The sequence below is a fragment of the Thamnophis sirtalis genome, unplaced genomic scaffold (assembly GCF_051295495.1).
Source record: "Thamnophis sirtalis isolate CommonGarterSnake01/CBP01778 unplaced genomic scaffold, rThaSir2_p1.2 scaffold_9, whole genome shotgun sequence".
Classification (NCBI taxonomy): domain Eukaryota; kingdom Metazoa; phylum Chordata; class Lepidosauria; order Squamata; family Natricidae; genus Thamnophis; species Thamnophis sirtalis.
Genome location: NW_028261389.1, coordinates 37,940,649 through 37,965,957, shown reverse-complemented (window position 1 = coordinate 37,965,957; position 25,309 = coordinate 37,940,649). Strand labels below are relative to the sequence as shown.

The 25,309-nt window shown below is 35.7% G+C and overlaps 1 protein-coding gene across 1 annotated transcript in view; it reads right to left on the bottom strand.

Moving 5' to 3' along the window:
• Positions 1-422: 422 nt before the first annotated feature.
• Positions 423-25,309, bottom strand: part of DCN (decorin) — a 30,812-nt gene continuing 5,925 nt past the window's right edge. Inside the window, exons 3-8 of the mRNA XM_014056490.2 lie at positions 20,036-20,148; positions 10,302-10,515; positions 7,408-7,521; positions 4,513-4,606; positions 3,588-3,726; positions 423-2,085 (exon numbers count right to left, since the gene is read on the bottom strand). Of these exons, the coding sequence (XP_013911965.1) occupies positions 1,891-2,085; positions 3,588-3,726; positions 4,513-4,606; positions 7,408-7,521; positions 10,302-10,515; positions 20,036-20,148 (869 nt within the window). The 3' untranslated portion in view covers positions 423-1,890. The remainder of the gene's footprint in view (positions 2,086-3,587; positions 3,727-4,512; positions 4,607-7,407; positions 7,522-10,301; positions 10,516-20,035; positions 20,149-25,309) is intronic.

The following is a 25,309-nucleotide window of genomic DNA, read 5'->3' as shown; positions in this document are numbered from 1 at the left end:
TTGGCTAGAAGTGGAGCTCTTGCCTCACAATCGAGAAACTGTAAGTCGATCCTCATGAGATATATTTTTCTCTCTGGGCGCAAATAGAAAATATCTGCTTTGAGCTGCACATAGGTGTTAGGAAGGGCATCTGGCCTGTAAACACTCAGCTACATTCAGTCTCCCCGATTCCACTCTAATGCAAGGGATTATTACATGGTTATTAAAAGAAAATAAATCTCTATATATTCTCATATATTAGTGTATGTGATAAACCAGGTTTTAACTTTAGCTATTTCATTTTATGAAAATCTGCTATATGATAACTAACTGGATTCAACTACTTTGAATAGCACTAGAAAATGATTGTTAATCTGTCCCTTTGCAATAGGTTCGTTTCCACTGCTTTAGATGGCAGAGCCTATATAACACACACCAGGATCTTGGAGTTTGCCAGTACTGTTTAATATAAAACATACATACATTGAAAATATTGTATTTTGAACAATTAAGAGGCATCCAAACTTTTTTTTAATGTGTCATGTTGAAAGAAATACAGTTAAATTTGGAGATAGGTTTCCCAGAAATGTACAGCCATTTTTTATATTATTGCTACTACATAAAACCAGTTATAGTGATGTAAAAATAAACTTTGCTTTCAGATGTGTCTTAAAATATTATTTTAGATAATGTTCTTCTACTTCTGGCCACTTGATAATCCCCTGTGAAACTATGTATTGTTGAGCAAATAATCTGAATATTTGTTTACATTACATTTGAAAACAGTGTTAAAATTAAAATCAGTTAAAATGTGTGAATGTCCACTCTTGCATTTTAGAACTTAATATAGTAGGCCAATATTGCTTAATTTATACATGGTTGCAGATTTACGAGTCACAATCCACATAGTATTTTCTCAAAGACTCCCAAATTAATGAGAATTCTGTGTGACTATTTTTATCAGATTATGAACAGGAACAGTCATTGTGTGAGCAATGAGAAATAAATTGCATTTTGAAAACATTAGCTTTGTCACCTAGAAGGTAAAAATGACAATGAAAAATTGGAGAATGAAGCAGGAATTTGTGGACAAGGCTCCAAGTCCTTTCCCTGCATGCTAAATGATAAAGGCAAGATTACCTAATGCTTATTGTAAATTCAGTTAAACAGCAAAAGTTCTTAGTGACTTTCATTACAAGATGGGTGAGGCACCACTATCTCCATTCCATGGGGACATAAAAGCATCAGTATCAGCATTAGCTGATATATTCAAGAAAAAGCCAGGGTCATGAATATATTTTAAGCCTGTAGAATATTTTCCTAATTGTACATAAATTATCTGGGAAGATTTTAACATAAAATCATAGAAAAGAAAATAGGTATATATTAAAATAGTATTTTAACCAAAAATATTAACAAAAGCAACATTTCTATATTGCTTATCTGAATATCTAATATTTTAATACCTGCACTTCTGATATAAATTTTAAATAGATGGGAGTTTATTAAGACTTGATTGGGTTTTTTTTTAAAGTATGCCTCATTACTTTGTCCCCAAAATAATTTTTTTGTGTAGCTTTAGAGTAAAAATGTGCTTTATACTATTTATAATTATGAAATGCTTGACCAATATTTACCCCCAAATCTCAACATTCTCTGGAATGTTTAAAAAAATATTTTGTGCTCACCTAAGGGAGAGATACCACTAACTATCTCAGGTGTTGTTGATGAAGGGGAAAAAAAAACTCAACCCCAAAATAAATTCACTTATTTTTCTCTGGAAATTATCTCATGGGTCTTTTACAAATATAATAATATCCACTCTGCAGTTAAGTCTCCAATATCAGGCTTTAATAGTTACCAGCAATTTTAAAAAGCAACAGGTATTTAAGTGGAAACACTTTTGTGCATTTATTTGTAGTTTCCAAGTTGTATTACAGATCGTTCATAGATGCATCGAAAAGCAGATGGCTGAATTTCCCAGAATTGCACAGGGTTACTAAACAGGCTTACTCCTGAATAAGCAGCTTTTTTGCTGTTGTATCCAAGAGGACAGAAATCATTAGGGCCAACAGCAGCAATTTTGTTGTTGTGAAGGTAGACAACCTGAAAATAAAAAAACATAGAAATAAAACTGTTTTACTGTAGTCAATTGTAAAAAGGCAAAATTAATATGTAAGAATATCTAAATGTTTGAGCCAAAATACTTTTCAACTATATCCATTCTCATTGGAAAGGATCATAAACACATGTAATCAGTTTGGGATAGCAAGGAAATTTTGGTGCCTTATCTTGCTGTTGTTTGTCATTTCCATATATTTGTACATTCCAAATACTTACATTCCACAAACTAAATGAATATTTCAGGTACATAAATTTCTGATGCTAGGCTTTACCAGCTACAAGATGTTAAAGCATGAGTTCTAATCACAGATATTTGATATCCTTCTGTAGAACTCAGGAATCTGAAAATCTTCATTTGTTAATATTGAGTAATGAAATATTCTTTCATAATGTTTTTTGTAATAATCCTGACCACTACAAGATTGAACTAGCTGTGCTATTTTTATAACGTAAAATAAAATATAATCAGATTAGATTAGATTAGATTTATTAAATTTCTATGCTGCCCTTTTCCCCCGAAGGGGACTCAGGGTGGCTCACAACTCGAACCGGGGAGGGGGATACAGACAAGAATTTTTAAAAACATCAGCATAACAATATATAATTTAAAACTCACAACAGTCATACCATTCGAGACGGGGGCAACAGCTCTTTAGCCCCAGGCCTGTCGGAACAACCAGGTTTTGAGGGCTTTGTGGAAGGCCTGGAGGGTGGTGAGGGTTCGAATCTCCACAGGGAGTTCGTACCAGAGGGTCGGAGCAGCCACAGAGAAGGCTCTCCTCCGGGTAGTCGCCAGTCGACACTCGCCGGCGGATGGAATTCGGAGGAGGCCTAATCTGTGGGATCTGATCGGTCTAGTGGAGGTGATTGGCAGCAGGCGGTCTCTCAAGTGCAACATTAAATGCTGCAATAAATATTTCTTCTACTGGAGATTGGACTTCATCCCCTAAATAATCACTTCCAAACCTATGATTCTATATGGTGGAAAAATGATTACATTCTCACGGGTATGATGTACCACCTCCAATTACAGGAGAGCATAAAACAAACAGTTTATGCTACATTATAAAATTACATCTGTAGCAATGTAAAATTTCCAATGTTTCCCTGCATAATTAAATTCAAAAGAAGTTACTAAATTAGGAAATATGTATAGTCAGAGAGGTTTTAATATTATTGCATGTTTATTATAAACTCCAAGGTTAAGGTTGCTGTGTAAACTCTCATCTAGATACTTATCATGAACCCAAACTAACTTTCTTTCGGGTTTCCTGTTGTATTTACTATCTTCAGACCATTGTTTTCTATCAAGACATGCATGATCATGTTATTAAAATGGCAATTACTCAGGCTATAATTCTGAAGCCAAAATGCAGCATTTTTCTGCACATGTCTTTTTCAGGCCAAGACACCTCTCCAACATAGTGCATTTTATCTGTGCGTTTAACAATATTTCTAATTATTCTCCTTAGTATATACTATACCTGTATGTATTTGTGTTCTCCTAGTCCAGCAGGTACTTTGGCCAAATCATTGTTGTCTAAATGGAGTTCTCTCAAATGTGGCACATTGGTTAAAGATCCATTTTCCACACTAGCAATGCGATTGTAACTGAGGCCAAGCCTATAAGGAGAAAAACATTGTGCCAACTATGCTGAAGTAAAAGTTTGTTTCTGCATGTTCATTAAACATAATTTAACACCTTGATTTCTTGTGATTTTATTTGTATTCTATGGAGTCTTAACTATGCTGCAAGCTGGCAGGTGCAATTCCACAGAAGTCAGATGCCCTGTATAGAGTTTAAAGATTTATGAAAGCCCCAGCAAAAGGAAGACATTTTTAAAAACTAATGCTTTACAGCAGGTAGAATATATGTGGGCTGCATGTGATCCCTTCAGATCCTCAGCTGTGTATGATCCCAGAATAGGCATAGACATAATATTTTGACTGTCATTGAGTGAAAATTTTAATAGATAAAGCAAATTTTTTAAACCTTACAGAAACCTCAATAGCATCACTTAGGACCCCATATTTTGGGGTGTTCTGTTTTTATATATTCAAGCATATAGTTGTTCTAATGATCTGAAATTTTACCCCTTAAATCTTTTCACACCAGTTTTTAAAGTATGGTGTTATTGAATTTTAATCTACCTTGATAAAGTTATTAAAATAATGAAGATAACTGTTCAAGATTAGAAAAAAACTAGTTGATTTGAAAAACTAGTTCATATAACTAGTTAAAACTAGTATTTTAAAATGTCTGTTTTCTATAGTAGCTTTAATATTGATATTCTTCTATATTTCTAATTTTCTCTGCAAACATGTCAGGCATGATCAAAACTAAAAGATCTCACTGTTACAGAGTTAAATCTGCCTTAATATATTTATATATATATTAAAAAATCATACTTAGCCAAATTGGGAAGTTCACTTAAACTATCTGCATCAATTTTGCTGATTTTGTTGCCATCAAGATGAAGTTCTGTCAGAGATACAGGAAGACCTAAAATTTAAAAAAATGTGTTTATGTATATATGTTGCATACAACTGCACAATTCCTAGGAAGATTATTTTTTTAATTTAGGTATCACATGACACTGATGAAAAACAATTTTGCAGTTTAACTAACAGCATATTTTTTTTACTGTTGGCATTGAGTCACTCTGGATCTCTTATATACAAACTACTCTTAAGCTCATTTGCCAGTTTTTATGATAATACAGTCATGCAACAAGAAAGACCTACTGAAATTCAATTACCCTTCGCATTTAAATCATCTTGAAAAATTATAGTCAGACGTATTAGTGATTTTTGGATTAACGGTTCACCATGTCTTTACTGCAATTAACATACACTCCTGTTCAGATATGAAAGGATTCTTCCATGCTTTCTATTGTTTAAGAAGAGTGAATTTTGGAAAGTATTGCATCAATCTTGCTAGAATGCTTAATTAGTTTGATGTGTCAGGTCTTACATCCCAAGTGAGGAATCAACATATGGAGCTAGAGAAGTATAAATCATCTTGATAAACACTGAACACTGAATACTATCAGTATAAGGACAAGACTGTGAGATTGATGTGCTGAAGGTGTATTTTGCTTCTGTCTAGCTCATAATTATTTGTATTGTTCCAACTCTGCCACAAGCATTCAGATTAGTTTCCTACATCTAAATGTGTATGTGGGTTATATAATACTGAACTGGTGCAGTCCTGCTTCTTGAGATTTGTTAGCAAGAGACTGAAATTGGAATATCATTCCTGTCCCAATAAGCTGAAAGAAAGGCTAAACGTTTTGACTCTTACAGTAACACATCCATTTAATAAATAATTCTGTAAGAAAGACTTGAAAACTAATTTAGGCACTTTCTTTTCCTTTGTTCCATTTGAAATTGGACCTGCAACTAATGTATTCATAACAAATACACATAGACTAGAAATGTATATACTAAAAAGATTCTGAGAAGTTGTAAAGAAGCTATGTTTTTATTGCGTACATCTCTCCTGTGGAATTCCCGTCTGTCCGCTGAAGTACTCTATTTAATAGGCATTCTTTGCATCTATGTATTCCTTTATCTGATTTATTTATTAAATTTATTTATTAAATATATTTATATGCCGCCCAATCCCGAAGGACTCCGAGGGGCTGATGCCATAGTGCAGTGGTTCTTAACCTTCCCAATGCCCTGACCCTTTAATGCAGTTCTTCATGTTGTGGTGCCCCCAACCATAAAATTATTTTTCTTGCTACTTCATAACTGTAATTTCACTATTGTTATGAATAGTAATGTAAATATCTGATATGCAGTATGTATTACATTATTACAAATTGAACATAATTAAAGCATAGTGATTAATCTGCCAATCTTGGTTTGGGAGAAGATCAGCCAGGTTGGGATTTTCCAGGATAAAACAACCACCCTGCCTGCCTCCAGCAGCAGTCCGTGGTTTACATGAGTTTCACTTTATTAAGTTTACTTTTTTTACATTCCATTTCCTCTCCACCCACCGTTTTTTCTTTCTTTATTTTTGTTTCCTTCTTTCCTTCCTTCTTTCCATTCCTCCCTCCCTTTTCTTCTTTCTTTCTTTCCATTTTGCCTTCCCTTTTATTTTCTTTCTTTCCATTCTGCCCTCTTTTCTTTTCTTTTCTTTCTTTCTTTCTTTCTTTCTTTCTTTCCATTCCTCCTTCCATTTTCTTTTCTTTCCATTCCTTCCTCCCTTTTCTTCTTTCTTTCCTTCCATTTCTCCCTCCCTCCCTCTTCTTTATTTCTTAAACACAGATTAAGAAGTTGCCCTTTAAATGGGATTTTAAACAGAGGCTTAAGCTACATCAAACTGTGCTTCCGTCCTGAGTGGAATTCCTCGGGACGGAAGGAATGGGTGGGCGGGACCACTCTCCCCTCTGGCTTCTCCTGCCAGCCCTTCCTGGGGTCCCAAAAGCCTCTGAGCTCAGTTTAGCCCGCCGGACAGGACCGGCGGCGGGGGCGGCAAAGGCAGCGTTCAGGCCCAAGGCGGCTTGAATCCTGGCATGTGTCTGCCTGGGCGAGAGCCTGTCTTGCCGGCTTAAGCAGGTGGCCCAAATGCCCTACTGGTCTTCTGTTCTATGGGCGCCTTCGAGCCCCTGTGCAGGCAGCTGGGCTGAAGCAGCACCGCCGACCGCACTCCCTTCGGACGTCCATTGAAGCCGAGGCTGATCTGCCACCCAGAAGAATCCGTCTCTCTCCCACTTAAGCGCCTTGGGCTTTCCCTGGCATGGAGATCAGGCGGGGTGGCATCTAGGTTGTGCTCAGAGCTAGGAGGAGGCTGCTTCACCACCCGGTGCTCTTCATGCACCTGCCACTTCAGGATACGCTCCTGAGCATGGGCGATGCCAGTGGAGGTGGATGGTCTTAGGCAACCCCTGTGAAAGGGTCATTTGGCCGCCAAAGGGGTCGTGATCCACAAGTTGAGAAACACTACCATAGTGGTAAATGGTAACCATTTCTTGATAGGGGACAGAAAAAAGTTGTATAAAGATAATAAACTCAACACATTAGCAAAATAAAAAGTTAAATGTATGTGTCCTTTACATTCGTAGCCATTTTCCTTAAATTGAAAATTAAAAAATAGCCAAATACAAATTTAAGGTATTACTAAGATTAAAATGCATTTTATCCTAATTTCAGAACATTAACATTTTCTCACATGATGTATTCCTTTTATCTAGACATCATTTATTTTATATATATTTTAAAATGAAATATAAACAACAGGTTACTTGAATGCTGATGTTTCACATACGGTGATCTCTAAAAAAGTGATTTTACCTTTAGGAATAGAAGTTATATTTGTGTCTGAAATACGGATGTAGGAGAGCTTCTTCATTCCTAGAAAGGCTCCATTTTCAATCCCTGAGCTTTTTAATGGATTGGTGCCCAATTCTAAAATACATTAGGAAGAAACAAACAAACAAACAAACAGTATACTAGTTATAGAATCACCATCACCAAGTTATATATTAATTCTAACTTATCTAGTTAATTTTGCTAATTAATTAATGCAGTTAATTGTTGCATCTCTATAAAATTATTCTTGATTTTGAAGGAAATGGATAAAAGGTAATAGGATTCAGTCTGTAGCCATCTATTGGAATTTCCTTTACCTGACAGTGTTCTTAGATTTTAGAATTAGAATTCTAAAATTCTAATTTTAGAATTAGAATAAGACAAGTAGCCTGATTAAGTATTTAGGGGTTCAATGGTGGACCCCATGCTGTTTCACTCTGATTTTTAGATATGTGAAATATGATTAATTAAAAATAAATAGAAGCTTATTGGCAAGCCTAAAAAGTGAAAAAGTTTTATTTGTTCTAATATATGGAGTATTTATCAATTAGTACCAAGCCAGATCAGACTGCTGATTTTAATATTTAGGACCCTAAGTAATTTGGAACCAGGAGAACTAACAGACGGCCCCTCCTGCTACCAGCCAGGTAGATTGATGATTAAAAATTGCACTTTGTGGTCACTCCAAATGCTTAGAATATATCTAAGGCACCAATGTTTTTTTCTTCTTCTTATCATTAGGCCTCTGTTAAATGCAGTCCTTCATCCAGGCCTTCCTTTTATGAACGTTGTGCCGATCATTTTTGTTGCTTTTATTCACTTCTCTTTTTAAATTGAATGTTATTTTTCTACATTTGTAAAGACTTCACTCTTCATAATAGAAAGTGGTAAACAAAAACATTAAACAAGGAAATAAATATTATTTTCTGCAACACTTCCTTTAATTTTTTTCTTATCTATCACCTTAAAAATTTGAATATTACTAGCAAAATAAAATATTTCCTTGCAGTTGTGTTAATGTGCATTCCTCAGTTTCTTCAATTGGCAGATAATTTAATGCTGTGATTGACTGAATCCTTTTCCAACCATCATTAGCCAGTGAGAAAAACTGTCCCAATTTGCTTTCCTTAACATGTGGTATAGAGAAGTTCAGCAAATATGAGAAAGTGCTTTTGTTGTGACCTGTCACTAGGACTGGAGAAATAAAATTAGCAGAAACATCTTAAAATATGTAATGGTTACATTTGAGATAAATCAATTTGCAACAAATCCATACCAATCTTTTGTATAGAAATGATGTTTTGCTATTTATTTAAACATAGGTGTGTTGCTCTTTCAAAACATGACAAGTCATGTATTTGAAAAAAACTATATAAAACTATATAAAAAACTATATATATATTTATATTATATGTGTATGTGTGTGTATGTGTATGTGTATGTGTATGTGTATGTGTATGTGTATGTGTATGTGTATATGTATATGTGTATATATGTGTATATATGTGTATATATGTGTATATATGTGTATATATGTGTATATATATGTATATATATGTATATATATGTATATATATGTATGTACGCACGCACACACACACACGCACACACACGCGCACACACACACACACACACACACACACACACACACACACACACACACACACACACACACACACACACACACACACACACACACACACATATATATATATATATATATATATATATATATATATATATATATATATATATATATATATATATAAAGTCACAACCCCTGGTATGCCCAAATATGGGAGGAAGGTCACACTTCCACTCTCTGTCTTCGGCTCGTCACAAGAGACAATCCAGACAGAAACCCAATGTTTTTTACTGTTGCCTTTTTGTTACATTTGTTATATTTATGCTGATAAATAAATAAAGGGAGACTAGTATAGATCTATTTCAAGCTATTTAGCTCTCATCAGCTAGCCATACCCTTATTGGGAATCGAACCTGTGCTGTATTGCCTCTAAGGCAGATGTGTTAACCACTGAGCTACAGAGCTCGACTCCTTATATATATATATAGTTTTTTTCAAATACATGACTTGTATGTATGTATGTATGCATGTGTGTATGTGTATGCATCTATGTATCTATGTGTATATGTGTGTGTGTGTGTGTGTGTGTGTATGTGCATGTGCATGTGTATGTGTATGTATGTGTATAGTTTGCAGAGTGCTGCTTAGGCAATATGTGAACATGTATCTCTGCAAAAGGTGCCAACTTCCTGTCCTGCTCAAGCCAAACTGGCCATGAAGAGTAGAGCCCAGTGATTGGGAGAGAAGGGTATGCTTATAGCATCCAAATCTGATCACTGGAAGCTGAGGAGAACTCTGCCTGAGTACATGATAGCAAGCTTCATCAAGAAACATATGTATACTAAACGTTTCAGAAGAACAGGGAAAGTGTTGCTTCAAACCCAGAAAAGCTAGAGGAAGATTCTTCCAAAATAGATTGAGATTGGATAAAAGTTGTACACATGAACATTCTTTAAAAATGTTTAGTGGGTTATTCCTGACATTTATATCCCAATGCAACCCAAAATGTCTCTTGACATAGAATCCAATGTATGATGCAAATGACTACCTTTTTTTAACCTCAGCATGAACCATAAAACATATCTTATATATAATTAAAAAGTTTCAAATTTTTTAATACTGAACTATTAATTGTGACATAATTACTTAATTCTCTTTGGAAATTTACCTTAACATTCCAATGAAGGAGCTCTAATGAAATTTGGATTTCATAAAATGTCAACATTATTTTCCATTTTACCTACTAATAAGTTCCTCTTATAAACTTATATTTATAAGTAGTGTTGCATACCTATGACAATCATATTATTCAGTCCACTGAAGGCAGATTTCTTTAATTTGACAATATCATTTTCATGTGCACGCAGTTCCTGCAAACTTTTTGGCATGTTTTCTGGGAGTTCCTTCAAGTTGTTTTTGGAAAGATAAAGTCTCTCCAGTTTCTTGAGTGGAGAAAAAGCTCCAGGACTGATTTTGCTGATTTTGTTGTTAACAATGATCAATGCCTGAATAGTAAAGTAGGACAGTTGTTAATGCCAGACAGGAAACATATTATCAGAAGCAAGATTATAAACATTCACCAGAATACTTGTATGCTAATCTCACAATGGCCTGTTTTGAATTTTATTTTTGAAGTACATGTTGGCTGTGCTACTTTTATGCAGTCAGTATTTATATGAGTGCAAAATGAAATGTGGTTTGGCTGAAATTTTACAATAACTGCCAAATAGAGTGGGAGAAATACTTGGATTAAGATTGTGGCAGAAGAGAAGGAACTTTAACTCTGCCTTGACACTGCCTCTATCACGTTCACTTCAATGTTCAAAATTTCAATGAAAGATGGGTACAAATATCTACTGAGAAATCTTATTTAGCTTTTCAAATGGGATGAGAGCTCAACATCAATTATAGCTCATTCAGTAAGAATCCTGAAAACTAAGGGCACATCCAGATAACCAGACTTTTGAATCCTTCTGTATTCATTTTTAAAAAGGTAAAGATTGTGTCCAGTCATGTTCAACTCTAAGGGGTGAGGTTTATCTCTATTTCTTAATAGAGTGAGCCAGTGTTGTGTGATGATATCTCCATGGTCATGTAACCAGCATGACTATTCAATGAGGGACACATTGGTCATATTTATCTATTTGTATTTGCAAGCTTTCAAACTGCTACGTGGGCAGAAGCTGGGGCAAGTAATGGGAGTGTATCCTGTGATGTGGCACTTGGTGTTGAATCTTTCCAGTTGATAAGCTCAGTGTCTTTAACCTCTGAGTTAACCCCTTTCCATTTCAAGGTAATAATTATGACCTTTAAAGCGCTCCATGGCTGAGGCCCAGGATACCTGCGAGACCACCTACTGCCACCAGTAGCCTCCCACCATGCAGTGCGATCCCACAGAGTTGGCCTCCTCAGAGTGCCGTCGGCCAGACAGTGTCAGCTAGCGACCCCTAGGGGGAGAGCCTTCTCTGTGGGAGCGCCTTCCCTCTGGAATGAGTTGCCCCGGAGCTTCGTATAATCCTCAACCTCCAGTCCTTCTAACACGCCCTAAAAAGTTGGCTTTTCCAGCAAGCTAGCCTGGCCTGAACAAAACAAAATAAATTATTGATTATTCTTAATTTTAATTGAATTTTTTTAAAAAATGTTATTAGTTAATCTTAATTGGGTTTGTTTTTTGGATATTCTATCTAATTTTTTTTAAACTTTTGTAATATGTGTTTTTTTTTAATGTTGTATGCCGCCCTGAGTCCTTGGGAGAAGAGCGGCATATAAATCCAATAAACCAAGAAACCAACCAACCATTTAAAATTGAACCAGGTTCTTTGGACTTTTTCACCCCAAATATCCAATGTTGATATCCTATTAGCCTAGAAGCGCATTGCAATTGGATTGGTGCTGGCTGTGAAAGCTCGAGGCTGTGAAAGTGTGCATCATCATATTTTCAAATGTATTTCAGATATATGGTTGGTGGGGTCTGTGGGAAACAGCAAAGGGTGACTTGAATGGGGGCGTCTGAGCCAAAGGGAAAGAGACATACTTCTATGTACAGAGTGGTGGTTTATTTCATTTCTCTACTCTTGAACTTGGGGGAAGAAAAACTGCTGAAAGTAGAATGATCCCCCTGTATAATATCTGATCTCTAGCCATTTTGTGAATGCTGGTATGCCAGGTCACAAAGTCAAGTTCCTGGTGACAATTTGAACCTTAGTTACTAATAACAAATCAAAGCTGGGACATCTAAGTCAGTCTCTCTCTCTCTCTGCACAATGAATGCTAATATGACTGAATTAGGTTTCATATTGAAAACCAAATGTATATAAAATATTTCAGACTAATTTACAATTTTTGAATGATGAAACAAAATGTTTCTCTAGATTCCATTAAGGCTATAATTAAAGTGTATTTATAGTTGAAATAAGGGACATACTGGCTCAGTGGCTAAGACTCTGAGCTTGTTGATCAGAAAGGTCGACAGTTCGAAGGTTTGAATCTCTAACACCACCTAACAGAGTGAGCTCCCATTACTTGTCCCAGTTTGTTAACTAGATGTTTCACAATAGCTTGAGCAATGTAGATTGCAGTCAGTATCTCTATGAGTATGAGGGGAAAAGTAATGGCTATTTGACTCAGGTGAAAATGCATTATTTGCGTCTTCTCCTTGGTTGGATAGATGACAGTTGATTCTAACAACTGCACTGCTTTTATTTCTTCCTTTTAAAATCATATCCTTTCCAACAGCCTTCCCAAGTCCATTCACTTGGTTTTCTGAGCTGAGATATGTAGGTAAGTATATGTAGATGTAGGTTTTGTAGATATAGATATATAGGTATTATTATTGTTCCTTAATTTCAGAAACGTTTCATCCCTTAAGATTTTACTATAGCTATAAAACCATGTTTGTTCATCTTATTTATTTCTCATGCAAGTTGCACTCATATTAAGTACAATCCAGAGGTAGGTTCCTACCAGCTAGACAACCGGTTCGCTTCACGCGGGCTTTGCATCACTACATGTGTGTGTGCAGGTTCTCAAAAACAGAACTTCCACATTGCAAATAAGGAAAGGAGCAAGGATACCAGCTGAGGAGCGGTAATTCAGTCTGCTGCCACTGATCTGTTGGGCTTCAGAAGCAGAAATAAAGGCCAGTATAAGCCAGGGGCGACAGGCTGCCCAACTTCATGAAAACAGAGAACTGGTTCGCTCTCAGCTTGCAATCAGAGCTAACGGTTCAGCCGAACCGGTAAGAACCCACCACTGGTACAATCATGCGGTAATATTCTTTCTGACATTTAATATATAATTTTACAGAATAATCCAGTAGGTGTCAAAATTCTATTCTATTCTAAACGCCAGGTTTCAGCATTTTCCTTTTATACCAATCCCTTCCTGCAATATCTATGCAGTTAAATAACTCTCCTCCTCATACTTTGCTTATTTCAAATTTCCTTAGCTCTTTTCTAGCCTCCCTATCCACAAGTGAATTTGTTGCATAATTATCTTCTTTTAACCTTCATTCTTCTTTCAGTCCTGGGGAAATCTGCCCTTCATAGCTAGGGCTGAAAGACAGGTCTTCAAATATGTAATCCTATTTCAGATTTCAGATAAATTTGGCAGAAGATTTGCAGACTTCACTTGATTACTTTAAAATCTATGCTCCAAACAAGAATGAAACATCATCCATTAGTTGATTTCCCAATATGGTCCAAAGAAGACAGATGCTTACATATTTATACTTCAAACTCTCTTGAATGAATGTATGCTTGTCAAGTGGCTTGGAAGCCTTGGGAAGCAGTTGAGACATGTTTACCTCCTAGGCCTGAGAAACTACTGGTTTCTATACTACTCTTACAATACAGCTGAATCCAGGAAAGTTTTGTTCATAAAGACGTCATTTTGTCCTATCACTCTTCCAAAAATAACCTTTCACAGACTTTGTCTGACATAAATAAATACTTTAAAGAACTTTAAATAAATATTTTAAATGAATTCTTGGCTTTTAAATTAAAAAAACCCCAACCAATTAACCAAGGTAACATAGCAAACTTGCAATAAACAATGAACATTGAGCTCAACAAACATCCTGGCCTAGGGCCTGGAGGAAGATGTTTTACAGCTTTCCTAATGTCCAAGAGAGTCCAGGCCATCTGGATCTCGGGGTGAGGAAAGGTCGGCTCATAATGCAGGTGCTACAACAGAAAAGGGAAATTTTCTAGGTCCCACCACATGATAATGTTTGATAGAAGGGACCTGAACTGCACCCACATGTCAGATCTGGTGGCCTGGACAGAAACGCTAGGGAAGAGGCATTTCACAAGAGTCTGGCCCTGTGCTGTGCAGTGCTTTAACAGTGAAAGTCAGAACCTTGGAAGTACACTGGGATCTAGTACAACTCCAGCAGCAATTAATTAAATTGGTGTTCCGAAAACAATGTATACCACTGTAGTCAGGATCAGCTGAAGCTTCTGAATGTTCTTCAACAGCAACCCATATAGACCACATTGTAGAACTCTAATTGGAAAGTGACAAGGCATGGGTGACTATCACTGATGCAGAAAATGGATTTGTGCAAAAGGCCCCATAGGCAGGGCTGCCACCTGCTATGTGAGTCAGAAGCCGCTCAAATCTCCTAATCAAAAGATAGAAATTATTGAAATGCTAGCATAAGAGTTTAAAATTTTACTAGATTCCTGATATGGAAAATGCAATAATGATCAAGGCAGGGGAAAATAACTGTTCTTTTTCCAGTTTTTTTAAAAAAGTACTAAATTGCACTCAAATCACCAAACAATTGCCCTTATCTCACATGCTATTAAGATAATGTTCAAAATGTTCCATTCCAGATTTGCAAATATTGGAATGAGAACTACCAGATGTATATTTTGAAATCAGAAGAGACAGTCCAACATTACTAACAAGCAATGTTTAGTGAAAAGCTAACAACACTAACAACTCCAGTTACCTTGGTATCTTTCTGATAGGTGGAACTGAATCAAACTTTAATAAGTATCTTGCTGAAGATATTTATTAAAAGAGAGAGTGCAAACATTGATATGCAACAATAGGAAATAACCCCTGCATTGCAAATACACAGAGAAAAATAACAAGACTTTTCCTTCTTAAGCTTAGAATGATTACTATATCCATAAAATAGAGATATGCCATTTGGAAGAAAGACAGATCTACATAAAACACTAAAGTGCAGAAATGTCATACTGATGATAAATTTACATACTGTTAAGACTATGATTTTTGAGTTGTAATATATGGCTGTGAAAAATTGGACCATTCCAAAAACTGAAGGAAGAAAAAAATATGCCTTTGAATTGTGCTGTTAAAGAAAATAACTGAGAATATCTTAGACTAGAAGAAGAACAAATAATTCCATACAGGATAAAGTAAAGTCAGACTGTTCACTGGAAGTCTGAAAAATGAAACTAACACTTAAATATTTTAAATGCATAAGTCAAAAACCAGTTTGGAGAAGACCCTTTAGACAAAAAAAAGCAAAATAACTAAATGTTATTACTAAATAGTTCAAGCATGAGCTAAGAATTCTGACAATGATAGTGAAACATTCACAAACAGAATTACAGAGTTTCTCCTTAGAGCTAGACTGATTCTCTCTTTGATTTGCTTCCGCCTTCAGGTGCTTTGGAAAATAGATTGGCCCCGTCTTTTTTGTAGCAGCCGTTTAGATACTGGAACTGCTATCATGCCACCCCTACTCCTTCTTTTCATTAAAGTAGACACATCCAATTCCTTCAGCTGTTCTTAGTATGTTATAGCCTCCAATCCTCTAATCCTCTTTGTTTCTCTTCTCCGCACTCTTTCTCACATCCTGACATCTTTTTTTATATCGTGGCAATCAAAACTGGATGCAATATTCCAACTTCGTCCTACCAGGCCATTATAAAGTGGTACTAACACTTCACACGATCTTCAATTGTATCCCTCTGTTAATACTTCAAATTAATCTAATTTGTTAGATAGAGCAGGTGTTCAAGTCTTCTATATCATGCACTTATCTTCGGGAGTTTTGGCTATTCCTGCCATCTTGGTGTCACCTGCAAATTTATGAGTTCCCCTTATCTAAATTATTGAAGAGTACTGAGCCTAAGTCAGAGTCCTGGGGTATACCACTGCTTACCATGGTAATGCAGTCTCATTAAAGAACTACATATTGAGTATGGTTGATCAGGCAATTAAGAATCCATTTGGTGGTGATGCTGTCTAACCCACATTTTTCTATCTTAACAAATAGTAGGTTGTAGGCTACTTTATCAAATTCCTTGCAGTATTTCTTGGGTCCACTAATTTTGTCATTTTGTAAAAGAAAGCAATAAGAGTTGTCTGGCATGATCTGTTTTTGACAAAGCCAAAGTTATGACTGCTTCCCTCTAGGTAGAAAACAGATGCACACAACTGAAAAATAAGAACAATCATTCAACCCAAAATTCCATTATGGTCAATGACAGCAAGATTTAAAAAAAATACAAAAGTAATGACCCTCTACAGAAAAAGCTGTGAATGAGTTATATGAAACCTAAATGCTAAGACTTAAAAAAATGAAGAAAATTAAATAATGTATCAGAAACAGACAAACATATAAAATATAAGATACAAATATAATTTTAAAAAGTAACAAAAAAAACCTATATGATTAGATCTTATGCCTTCCTACAGAAATTTCTGCAGCAGAACTTAGTAGAAACAATTGATGATGAGAGAGTTCTGATCTGCAAGCAGGAACCAAACTTCCTCTCTCTCATGATAATTTTGCTTTTGTTAGGAGGTGATAAAGGCATGCCTACACAAAACATAATGTAGAAAGAACAGTGGAAGAATACAGGCGAGAGGATTTCAGGTTCATTTGGACTACATGGATATCATCATTCAGTGAGTTGGAAGTGACTGAAAAAAACATTTGAACAAAATCAACCAATCAGTAGCAGGATTTATTTATTTAACATATTTGCATAGTCAAGCATCTTCTAGCCACCTCTGCATGGCTCCAGAATGAATCTACTACTCTTGTCTCTCATCTTCACTCCTACACTTTTTATGACAACAATAACCACAAAGAGAATCAGATATACACATTGCAAGACTTATATGGAATAACCTATTTGCTTTCTCTTTTTAGTAAATTATAAGTTTAGAAACTGTTACATAAATCTCATGCTATCATTTCTGCTTACCTATTTCCTCATTATACACTTGAGTATTAAGAGAAGAGCTTTGAGATACTTGGGGAACAATACTTTTTCAAGGACAAGTTGCCTTATTATTCTAAAACCATTGTAGTACAGCTGCAAAACATTTTTATCCACTAAATGCATCATCTTATTTGCAAGACTGGGAAAAACAGATGGTTCCTCTCTTTATGCTTTGATTTTTAGCCATTTGAAATTCTTTCATCATTAGTTATACAGAAGATATCTGTAAAAGTAACACATGTTAAAGAAAGGAACATTAATGAAAATCAAAATGTTCAGCTCTGGGGGAAAAAGTGAGGAGGGAAAGTGTCCACAAAAAGTAAAGAAACTGTCATTTTGAAGAGTTTGTGTTGTAGAGCATTCTGTCCCTGATGTATATCATTTCCTGTTCATCATGAGTAAAAACAGGAGGTATATTTTACAGATGGGTCTGTTGTGCATATCTAGATATGCATATGGTTTTAATTCTAGGTTCTAAGCAGCAATGGGCACATTTGGGAGACGAAAAGGTCATGCACAGTTTAACAGCACTAGAAGGAGTCTCCCCCATCCCGTCATACCCTCCTAAAACCATTTACCATTCATATGAAGGTATAGGAATACTTTTCAGTCCAAGATAAGAATTGCAAGAACATCCACTTGCTGAATAAAATTTAATCTGTTTTAATACCAGTCTCTGAATATTACTGAGCTTGGATTGTCTCTTTTTCCACAATACAAATAAAGGTTGCTAAGCAACTTCTTTTTTAAGAATATAAGAAAGAGGGAAAGGGAAGGGAAAGGAAAAGAAGGGAAGAATGGAGAAAGGGAGGGAGGGAGGGAGGAAGGAAGGCTATTCCATAGACACTGATGCCAACATGTTAACTTGACATGTAATCCTACTCTTTCAGTTACATCAATCTCAATTAAAAGTGAATTGAACTTCATTTGCTTGTAGCCAGTTGCACCTTCCAAATTGAAATGGATATGCTTTAAAAAAATGTTTTAAGATCCTTGATCATGTAATAACAGTATAAATTACTAGCAAGGCAGAGTCACTCTGGACCAGGGTTCAGAGAAATTATACATGTTGACATATCACAGTAGCTTAGTTCCATCCATATGTGATGTGAATGAAAAATCACTAAATTAAGTTTGTATTGGGCTTGATGTGTACCATCAGACACTGTTGAACTGTTATGATGCCCTACCACATTGCTTCTTTAATACATTCTGTTTATAGGATTAGAATTTAGGACCTTCTGATAAGAATGATCCGTTGTCCATCTGAATCAGCTGTATAGGACATTCTATGTTAATCACCATTAGAATCAATCCAAAGAATTGTGGAGCTTAAAGAACTTTAAATCAGGGCTCTCTAAAGTTATTCTTTTGAACTAGTTGCCTAAATGATATAATATTAAGCAAGATAATGTGAACCGGTGGATTAATATCCAACAGAAGGGAAATCCATGGATCAACTCCAACATAAGAACAAATAATGTAAGAACAAACTTGTCAGAACAAGCCAAGCCTGCATTCTGTTTTTTCCCCAGTAGCTAACCAAGTAGCCCTGGAAGATGGAGATGAAGACATACCCCTTATCCACTATTGTTTCTTTGTAACAAATATTTAGAGGTATGGTAACATTAAGCCTTCAAGATTAATAGCTTGGAAACTAAATGAATCTAATTTTCTCTTAAAACCATGTATGCATACTAATGGCTATTAAAATCTTCCTGGTACTGAATTCCATAGATTAATTGTGAATAAGAGTTTTCCTTTCCATTTCTGGTCTTACCTTTGGAAGGAAGGGAAGAAGAAGTTCTCCCTATCCTTTTTCAGGGTTTCTTAAAGACATAGAGGACATAAATAGAAGTGTTTCCCTCTTGAGCATGTATAATGTGTACGTACATTTGATGCTATGTTGTCTTGGAGTCATGCATGAAATCATGATTTCTTAGAGTAAATATGCAAAGCTGACCAATAAAATGATATAAAATCATCTATTAACAGTATTTCTTTGATGCATGCATAAGATTAAGGTGCATTGTCTTTACCTAGTCCATTACTGGCAAACACTGATTAAACATTTTCCCTTCTCCTCGGGGATTTCATGAGAAAGAGAAATCTTGTTATCGGTGTATTGATGGCATGCGTGGCACTCTTAAGCTCCAGATAAACCTCAATTGATGGCTTTATGTAGATGTTAAATAGTTTAGACATTAAAAGAGCAATGCAAGAGCCAAAGTATACTTGCCATGGAAACAAAAAAGCTTTTTTTTTTTTTTGGAGAATGGTCATTTTCTGGAAACTTTAGCAGCCCTGAATTCCTAGATGCACATTCCAACAAATTCCTTAGATTTAAGAATGATCTTATTATCAAACATCAAATAATAGTGTTTCCATTGGCAATTGTAAATATCTCTCCCTCCCTCTCTCTCCCCCCTCACACACACACACATCTAAAATGGTCCCAAGATGGTCTAGGACAGTGGTCTCCAATGTTGGCAACTTTAAGACCTGTGGACTTCAACTCCCAGAGTTCCTCAGCCAGCCTTAAAGTTGCTAAGGTTGGAGACCACTGGTCTAGGAGATTGACTTGGAGTATTTCCTTTCCTGCTTCTCCTTTTTCATCCTTTTTCATTCCCATTTGATCACTACTTTTTGTTCTTTTCTGCTAACCCACAGCACTAGACTTTCATTACCTTGAAAGAAAGTTATACCTTATGCCATATTGAGATGGAAAATTGGGATGAAGGTGTTCGTACATTATTCCTTTGTACATTATCCCTTTAACACTAATAACATAGTGTGGTTCACTATAACTTACATGAAGATCCTTCAGATTTTTGAAATCTCCATCCTTTATTTCGGTTATTTTATTGTTCTGTAAGTCAAGTAGAGTAGTATCTGGGGGAAGATCTTTCGGAACTTCCTTCAAACCTATAAGGGGCGGGGATGAAATATTATTACAACCAAAGAATAAAGATACCTGAAAGAAGTTAATTATATTTTAGACTTTCAACTTAATCAGAATTACTGCAAACAAATATATACTAGACCTTATTATCTAAAAGTTATGAAAAAATCATATTCAATTTGTAATATAAATCATTGTGATCCTTTCTCTTTTTATCTAAGTGGAATTTCTGAAAGCTCATACAGTTTAAATGCTATTCATATTGATGTGAAAGGATTAAAAAGCCAATTACTAATCATAGTTCCCAATTTCATTAATACTCTCAGATGTCCATTGCTTTTTCATTTTTCACTATTGTAAACTGGTGATTTATGCATGTATGTATGTAAAATAAATAAAAAGTTAGGTAAAGATTTAAACGCATTCAATCATTTTGAAAATTCCATGTTCTAATTATGGTCAGTTAGAACTAGACTATAATTCTGTACAACAATCTGAGGCCAGACTTGGAAACTTTCTCAATATTATATTCTGCAGGTTTCGTCAGACAAATGCTTGAAGAAAGGCCTTGTTTGGGTTCAGTTACTTGTCTGGGATCTGAAGAGAGTAAATTGTATACAATCAGTATGGGCAGATCAAGCAGTTGTTTAATTGGATATGTATCCTTCTACTAAAATAAACTGTGAAATTATTTCTGTAATGATCACAATTCCAAAATACGTTTTAAAAAGGACTAATACACTCATATGACTGATCACAATGTAAATGCTCACTTTATTGGATTAATAAAAGCTAAACATATTTCTTGATTGAACTGTATGAACTTTATTATTTCTTTTTGAAACTGAGACTATATTCAAGTTGCATGTGTTGAATATGCAAATAACTGTGTATGCAAATAACTGGGGGGAAGGAGTGTTGAATATGCAAATAGTTTTAGGCCAGCAACAGCCTGTGCTGCGCCCTGATGCTGGCCTATGCTGGCTGGGACGCAGCATAGCCTGTTGCTAGCCGGTTACCAGCCCTGATTGGCTGGTCATTTGACAGTTGCTTTGGGTTCGAGTATAAATACCCTGACCGTTTCAGGGAAGTTTGAATCGCTGTCATCTTGTACTTAATAAAGATCTGGTTCTTGCAATCCATGGCTCCTGCGTCTTCCCTCACGATGTAAAAGCATGTGTTTGTGTATGTATACGTGACTGTGCATACATGTTTATGTGTTATGTGAAGAATGTATTTCTACTTAGCTGTCTGTTCTGACCCACCTTGTCCCACACCAACACACACTCCAAGCCAAAGATAAGTTATGGCATTTAATTAACAGACAGACAGGTCCTTGGCAGCAAACCGGCGCAAACGGGCAGTAATCCAGTACAGATAAGCCGTGGCAGCAATCCAGCCTGCCAAGCTCACAATAATGTTCTCCAACATTAGTTCCTGTGTTGTCTTCTGCAAAAGAGGCGTGTGCACAAGCAGTCTTTTTATAGTCTGGAGAGGAGCCTAATGACCACCAGCTGAGTGCAATTACCTCCTGTAATTGCGTAATTGCTCCTTACGCCTATTAGCTCTCCGGTGCTGGGCATCTAGGAACAACTCCCTTGGCTCCTCCCCAGTGCTGACGTCTGGATCACACTCCCTTGTCCCCTCCACACTGGTCCAAGGCTTAGGCGCCTCCTGGTGGCCAACCAGCCTCTCTGCGCCCTGCTCGGAGTCAGAACCCTCTCCAGGGTCCAGAGCCGACTCATAAGGCCCCTCACTGTCGGAGTCTGGTGGCAGCTCCAATGGCTCCTGCTGGGCCACAACAGCTATCTATGCTTTAATACCATCAGACAGATTGCTTAAAATGTGCAGCCATTTTCAAATACAGTTTACATGGAATTAAAATTATTTCATACAATCTCACTTTACCCACAGTCTAAATGACCTATTGTATATTCTTGTAGCATGTGTTCCTGGGTTCTGTGTTATTATTGCATGATAAAAAATAGGACCACACAACTATGGAATATTTAAAAAGGGGTTTTTAGTATTGTTTTGTAATAGGATAACAAATTGTAAAAAGAGAGTTGAAGTGACTTTACTTGTTGTTCATCAGTTTAACTGTATTTTAGCATATTTATATCTCATCTTTTTTTTTTTCATAAAAAAGCCAGTAGTGGCATGAATGAATTTCCAGATGTCTCCCTTCTAGGCACTAAACACAGTTAAAGCGATTTGTCAGAAGTTAACTATATCAAGTAGCAATTTCTTTTGCAGTATTTTCTTTTTCCAGGATTCAAAATGCACAAAACATTTATGTACAGCTAATCATGTAATCAAGCTGAAACCTGCTATGATCTACTACATTGTCTTTCAGTGGGTGCTTTATTCTGGATGCCTTATATGATGTGGTATATTTTATAAAGGTATAAATTACACTGATGAGGGGTGGGGAGTGCTTAGGATATGCTAATCCTTAATGGCATTTTTTATTCTGGTGGTGCCAATTCTTATTGCATCTGAAATCTCCTGTATTTTTTATGTCTATCACTGAGAAATAAGTAATCTTTCCACTACAGGTAGACAAAACTACTGTAAAAGGGAACTATTGGAGCATTTACAGGACAAGGAGAAGAGAAGCAATTTTCAAAGTAGGGATAGAAAAGCAAACAGCAAATAGTAAGAGGCCATTTTGCCAACTGGCAACAAAGTTTTGAACCTCTGTGCTTACTAGATGCAGAACCATATATTACTGGTATAGGCTACCTTTCTTCAAAAGATTTGGAGATAAACGAATTAGAAATGTAATGATTGCTGCTGTATTAAGAAAGTAAGATGCTGTATACTTAAAGTGTCTACTGTGGTTTATAATTTTGCTTAATTATATGAAATATATCATTTTGGCAAAAATTATCAAAATTAAATCAAAACTATAAAACTCCAGATTCTTGTCTCTAAACTTACTTGTCTGTTTTATCCAATACTTTTTCAGAGAAAGTAATTCACTCTTGGTTTCCTGTTGTTTAAACCATTTCTAGCCTCTATTTCAAAGTCTAAATTCTATCAATTGTGAGGCTGTAAAAATCAGCTGTAGAGTTTGTCTAATGAGCATTTGATTTTTAAGGATTAAAATTAAAATTAAAATAAGGAACCTTGCCACCTATGTCATCTCTTATCTGTCAAATTTCTTATAAACGCAGGTTGAAGACATTTGTATAATTTATCCTTTTTGGATTTTTATCAAATTATATTACATGAAATAAATCCAATCTTAAGAAACCATATGGCAATGATTGATTTTCTGTAACATTTTCTCCATTTATTATTCACACATGACTCAGGCTTAGCCTGACGACCAATATATGTCCATTGTTTTTTCTATCTTTTGTAGAATAAATTCTAATTGCCAATCAAGTTTATATATTTCTATGTTACCAGTTCCTTAATTTTCCAGAAGTTTCCTCTTAGAAATATGACTATATTAGTTAGAAATGTTATATATATATACATACATACATACGTACGTACGTACATACGTATGTATATATACATATAACATTTCTAACTAATATAGTCATATTTCTAAGAGGAAACTTCTGGAAAATTAAGGAACTGGTAACATAGAAATTGGAAGAATAATCATGAATATCAAATAACTCCAAAACTGAAGGGTTATTTGAAAAATTAATTAAAACCACAATAACAGAAACTTAGAAGATCAAGAAATTAATATAGTCTAAAGGATTCCCAACATGGTCAGTAGGCAGTAAAGGATACATTAGAGAAAGGTATTTGTTTGCAAATGGTAACAAAAACAGATACTTGCAAAAAAATACAAAACTAGAAGAAAATAGCAATGGACACAAAACAGGATATTAAGATGATATTAAAATTAAAAACCTTAAGTTTAAATAGTTTAAATAGTTTTAAACATTTAAATACATCAGCTGGAGAAAATCAGATAGAGAGATGAAAGAAGTAAGTTTTCCAGAGAGGTTTTAAATATGAATATTTAGCTTCCCCCCCCCCCCCTGAAATACTGAAAACAAACAGAGCACTAGATTCAGTCCAGATGGTATCCATCTGATGGTTCACAAAGAATTCAGCTATGAAATTGTTTATCTTCTAATAAATACATGTATCATGTTGCTAAGAGGGCCTACACCAGAGAAGATTGGGAAGCCAACATGATGGAAAACAGAGAATAAAAATAAAGTATACATTCTTGCCAAAGGAACCATACAAATGCTTAGATTCCTTAAGAATCTGTATTGGGAAGAATGCCTGTTAATAAACCAAAATGAGTGGTGAACTGCAAAATGGCTATTCTTCTGGGGTCACCTAAATTCAAATAACAAATTAACTCTTACAAGTACTTATTAGGTCAAATTCTTGAAAATAAGTCACTCAGAACTTAAGAATAGAAAGGTAAAGGTTTCCACTGTCCAGTTGTGTCTGACTCTAGAGCAGGTGTTCATTTCTGTTTCTTAGTAGAGGGAGCCAGCATTGTCTGAAGATACTTCCATGGTCATGGGGCCAGCTATACATTGAGGTGCACAGAAAACTATTACCTTTCCACCAAAGGGATAGCTATTTGTCTACTTGAATTTGCATGATTTTCAACTGCTAGGTGGTCAGGAGCTGAGGCAAGTAACAGGAATTCACCCTATTGCACAGTGCTCAGGTCTCAAACCCAGGCTGTCAGTTTTCCAGCTGACAAACTCATCTTTAAACTGCTTAACCATTGTGCCCCTAGAATCAATGATTCAACATGCCTTTGTCTGTTAGAATGGAATTATAGTTGTGGATTCAATAAAGCATGATATTGTGGATACAACAAAGAATGGGGAAATGTATGTGTATCCCTCTCTCCCCCTCTCCGCCCCTCTCTGTTTGTGTTTGCGTGTGAGAGAGATTAAGACCAGTTATGAAATTCAATATCCACCCAAATTGTTATACAGTTAAATCAGTACTATCACTGACTACCAAATTTGGCCCAATGTGCAATTAAAGAATATTTCTATGCAATTAAGCTTGTAAAGAAGTGGTATTTTGATGTTTGGCGATAATATCATTTTCTCCATTGGAAATGGGGAAATCTGCAGAGCAGCAATTAGCCTTGTTACAGCATAGCAACATTAATTCACTTGCAGTCTGGGAAGCTTCTACTGCTGATTGCAAAGCAATAGTTTGCTGATGTGGGAA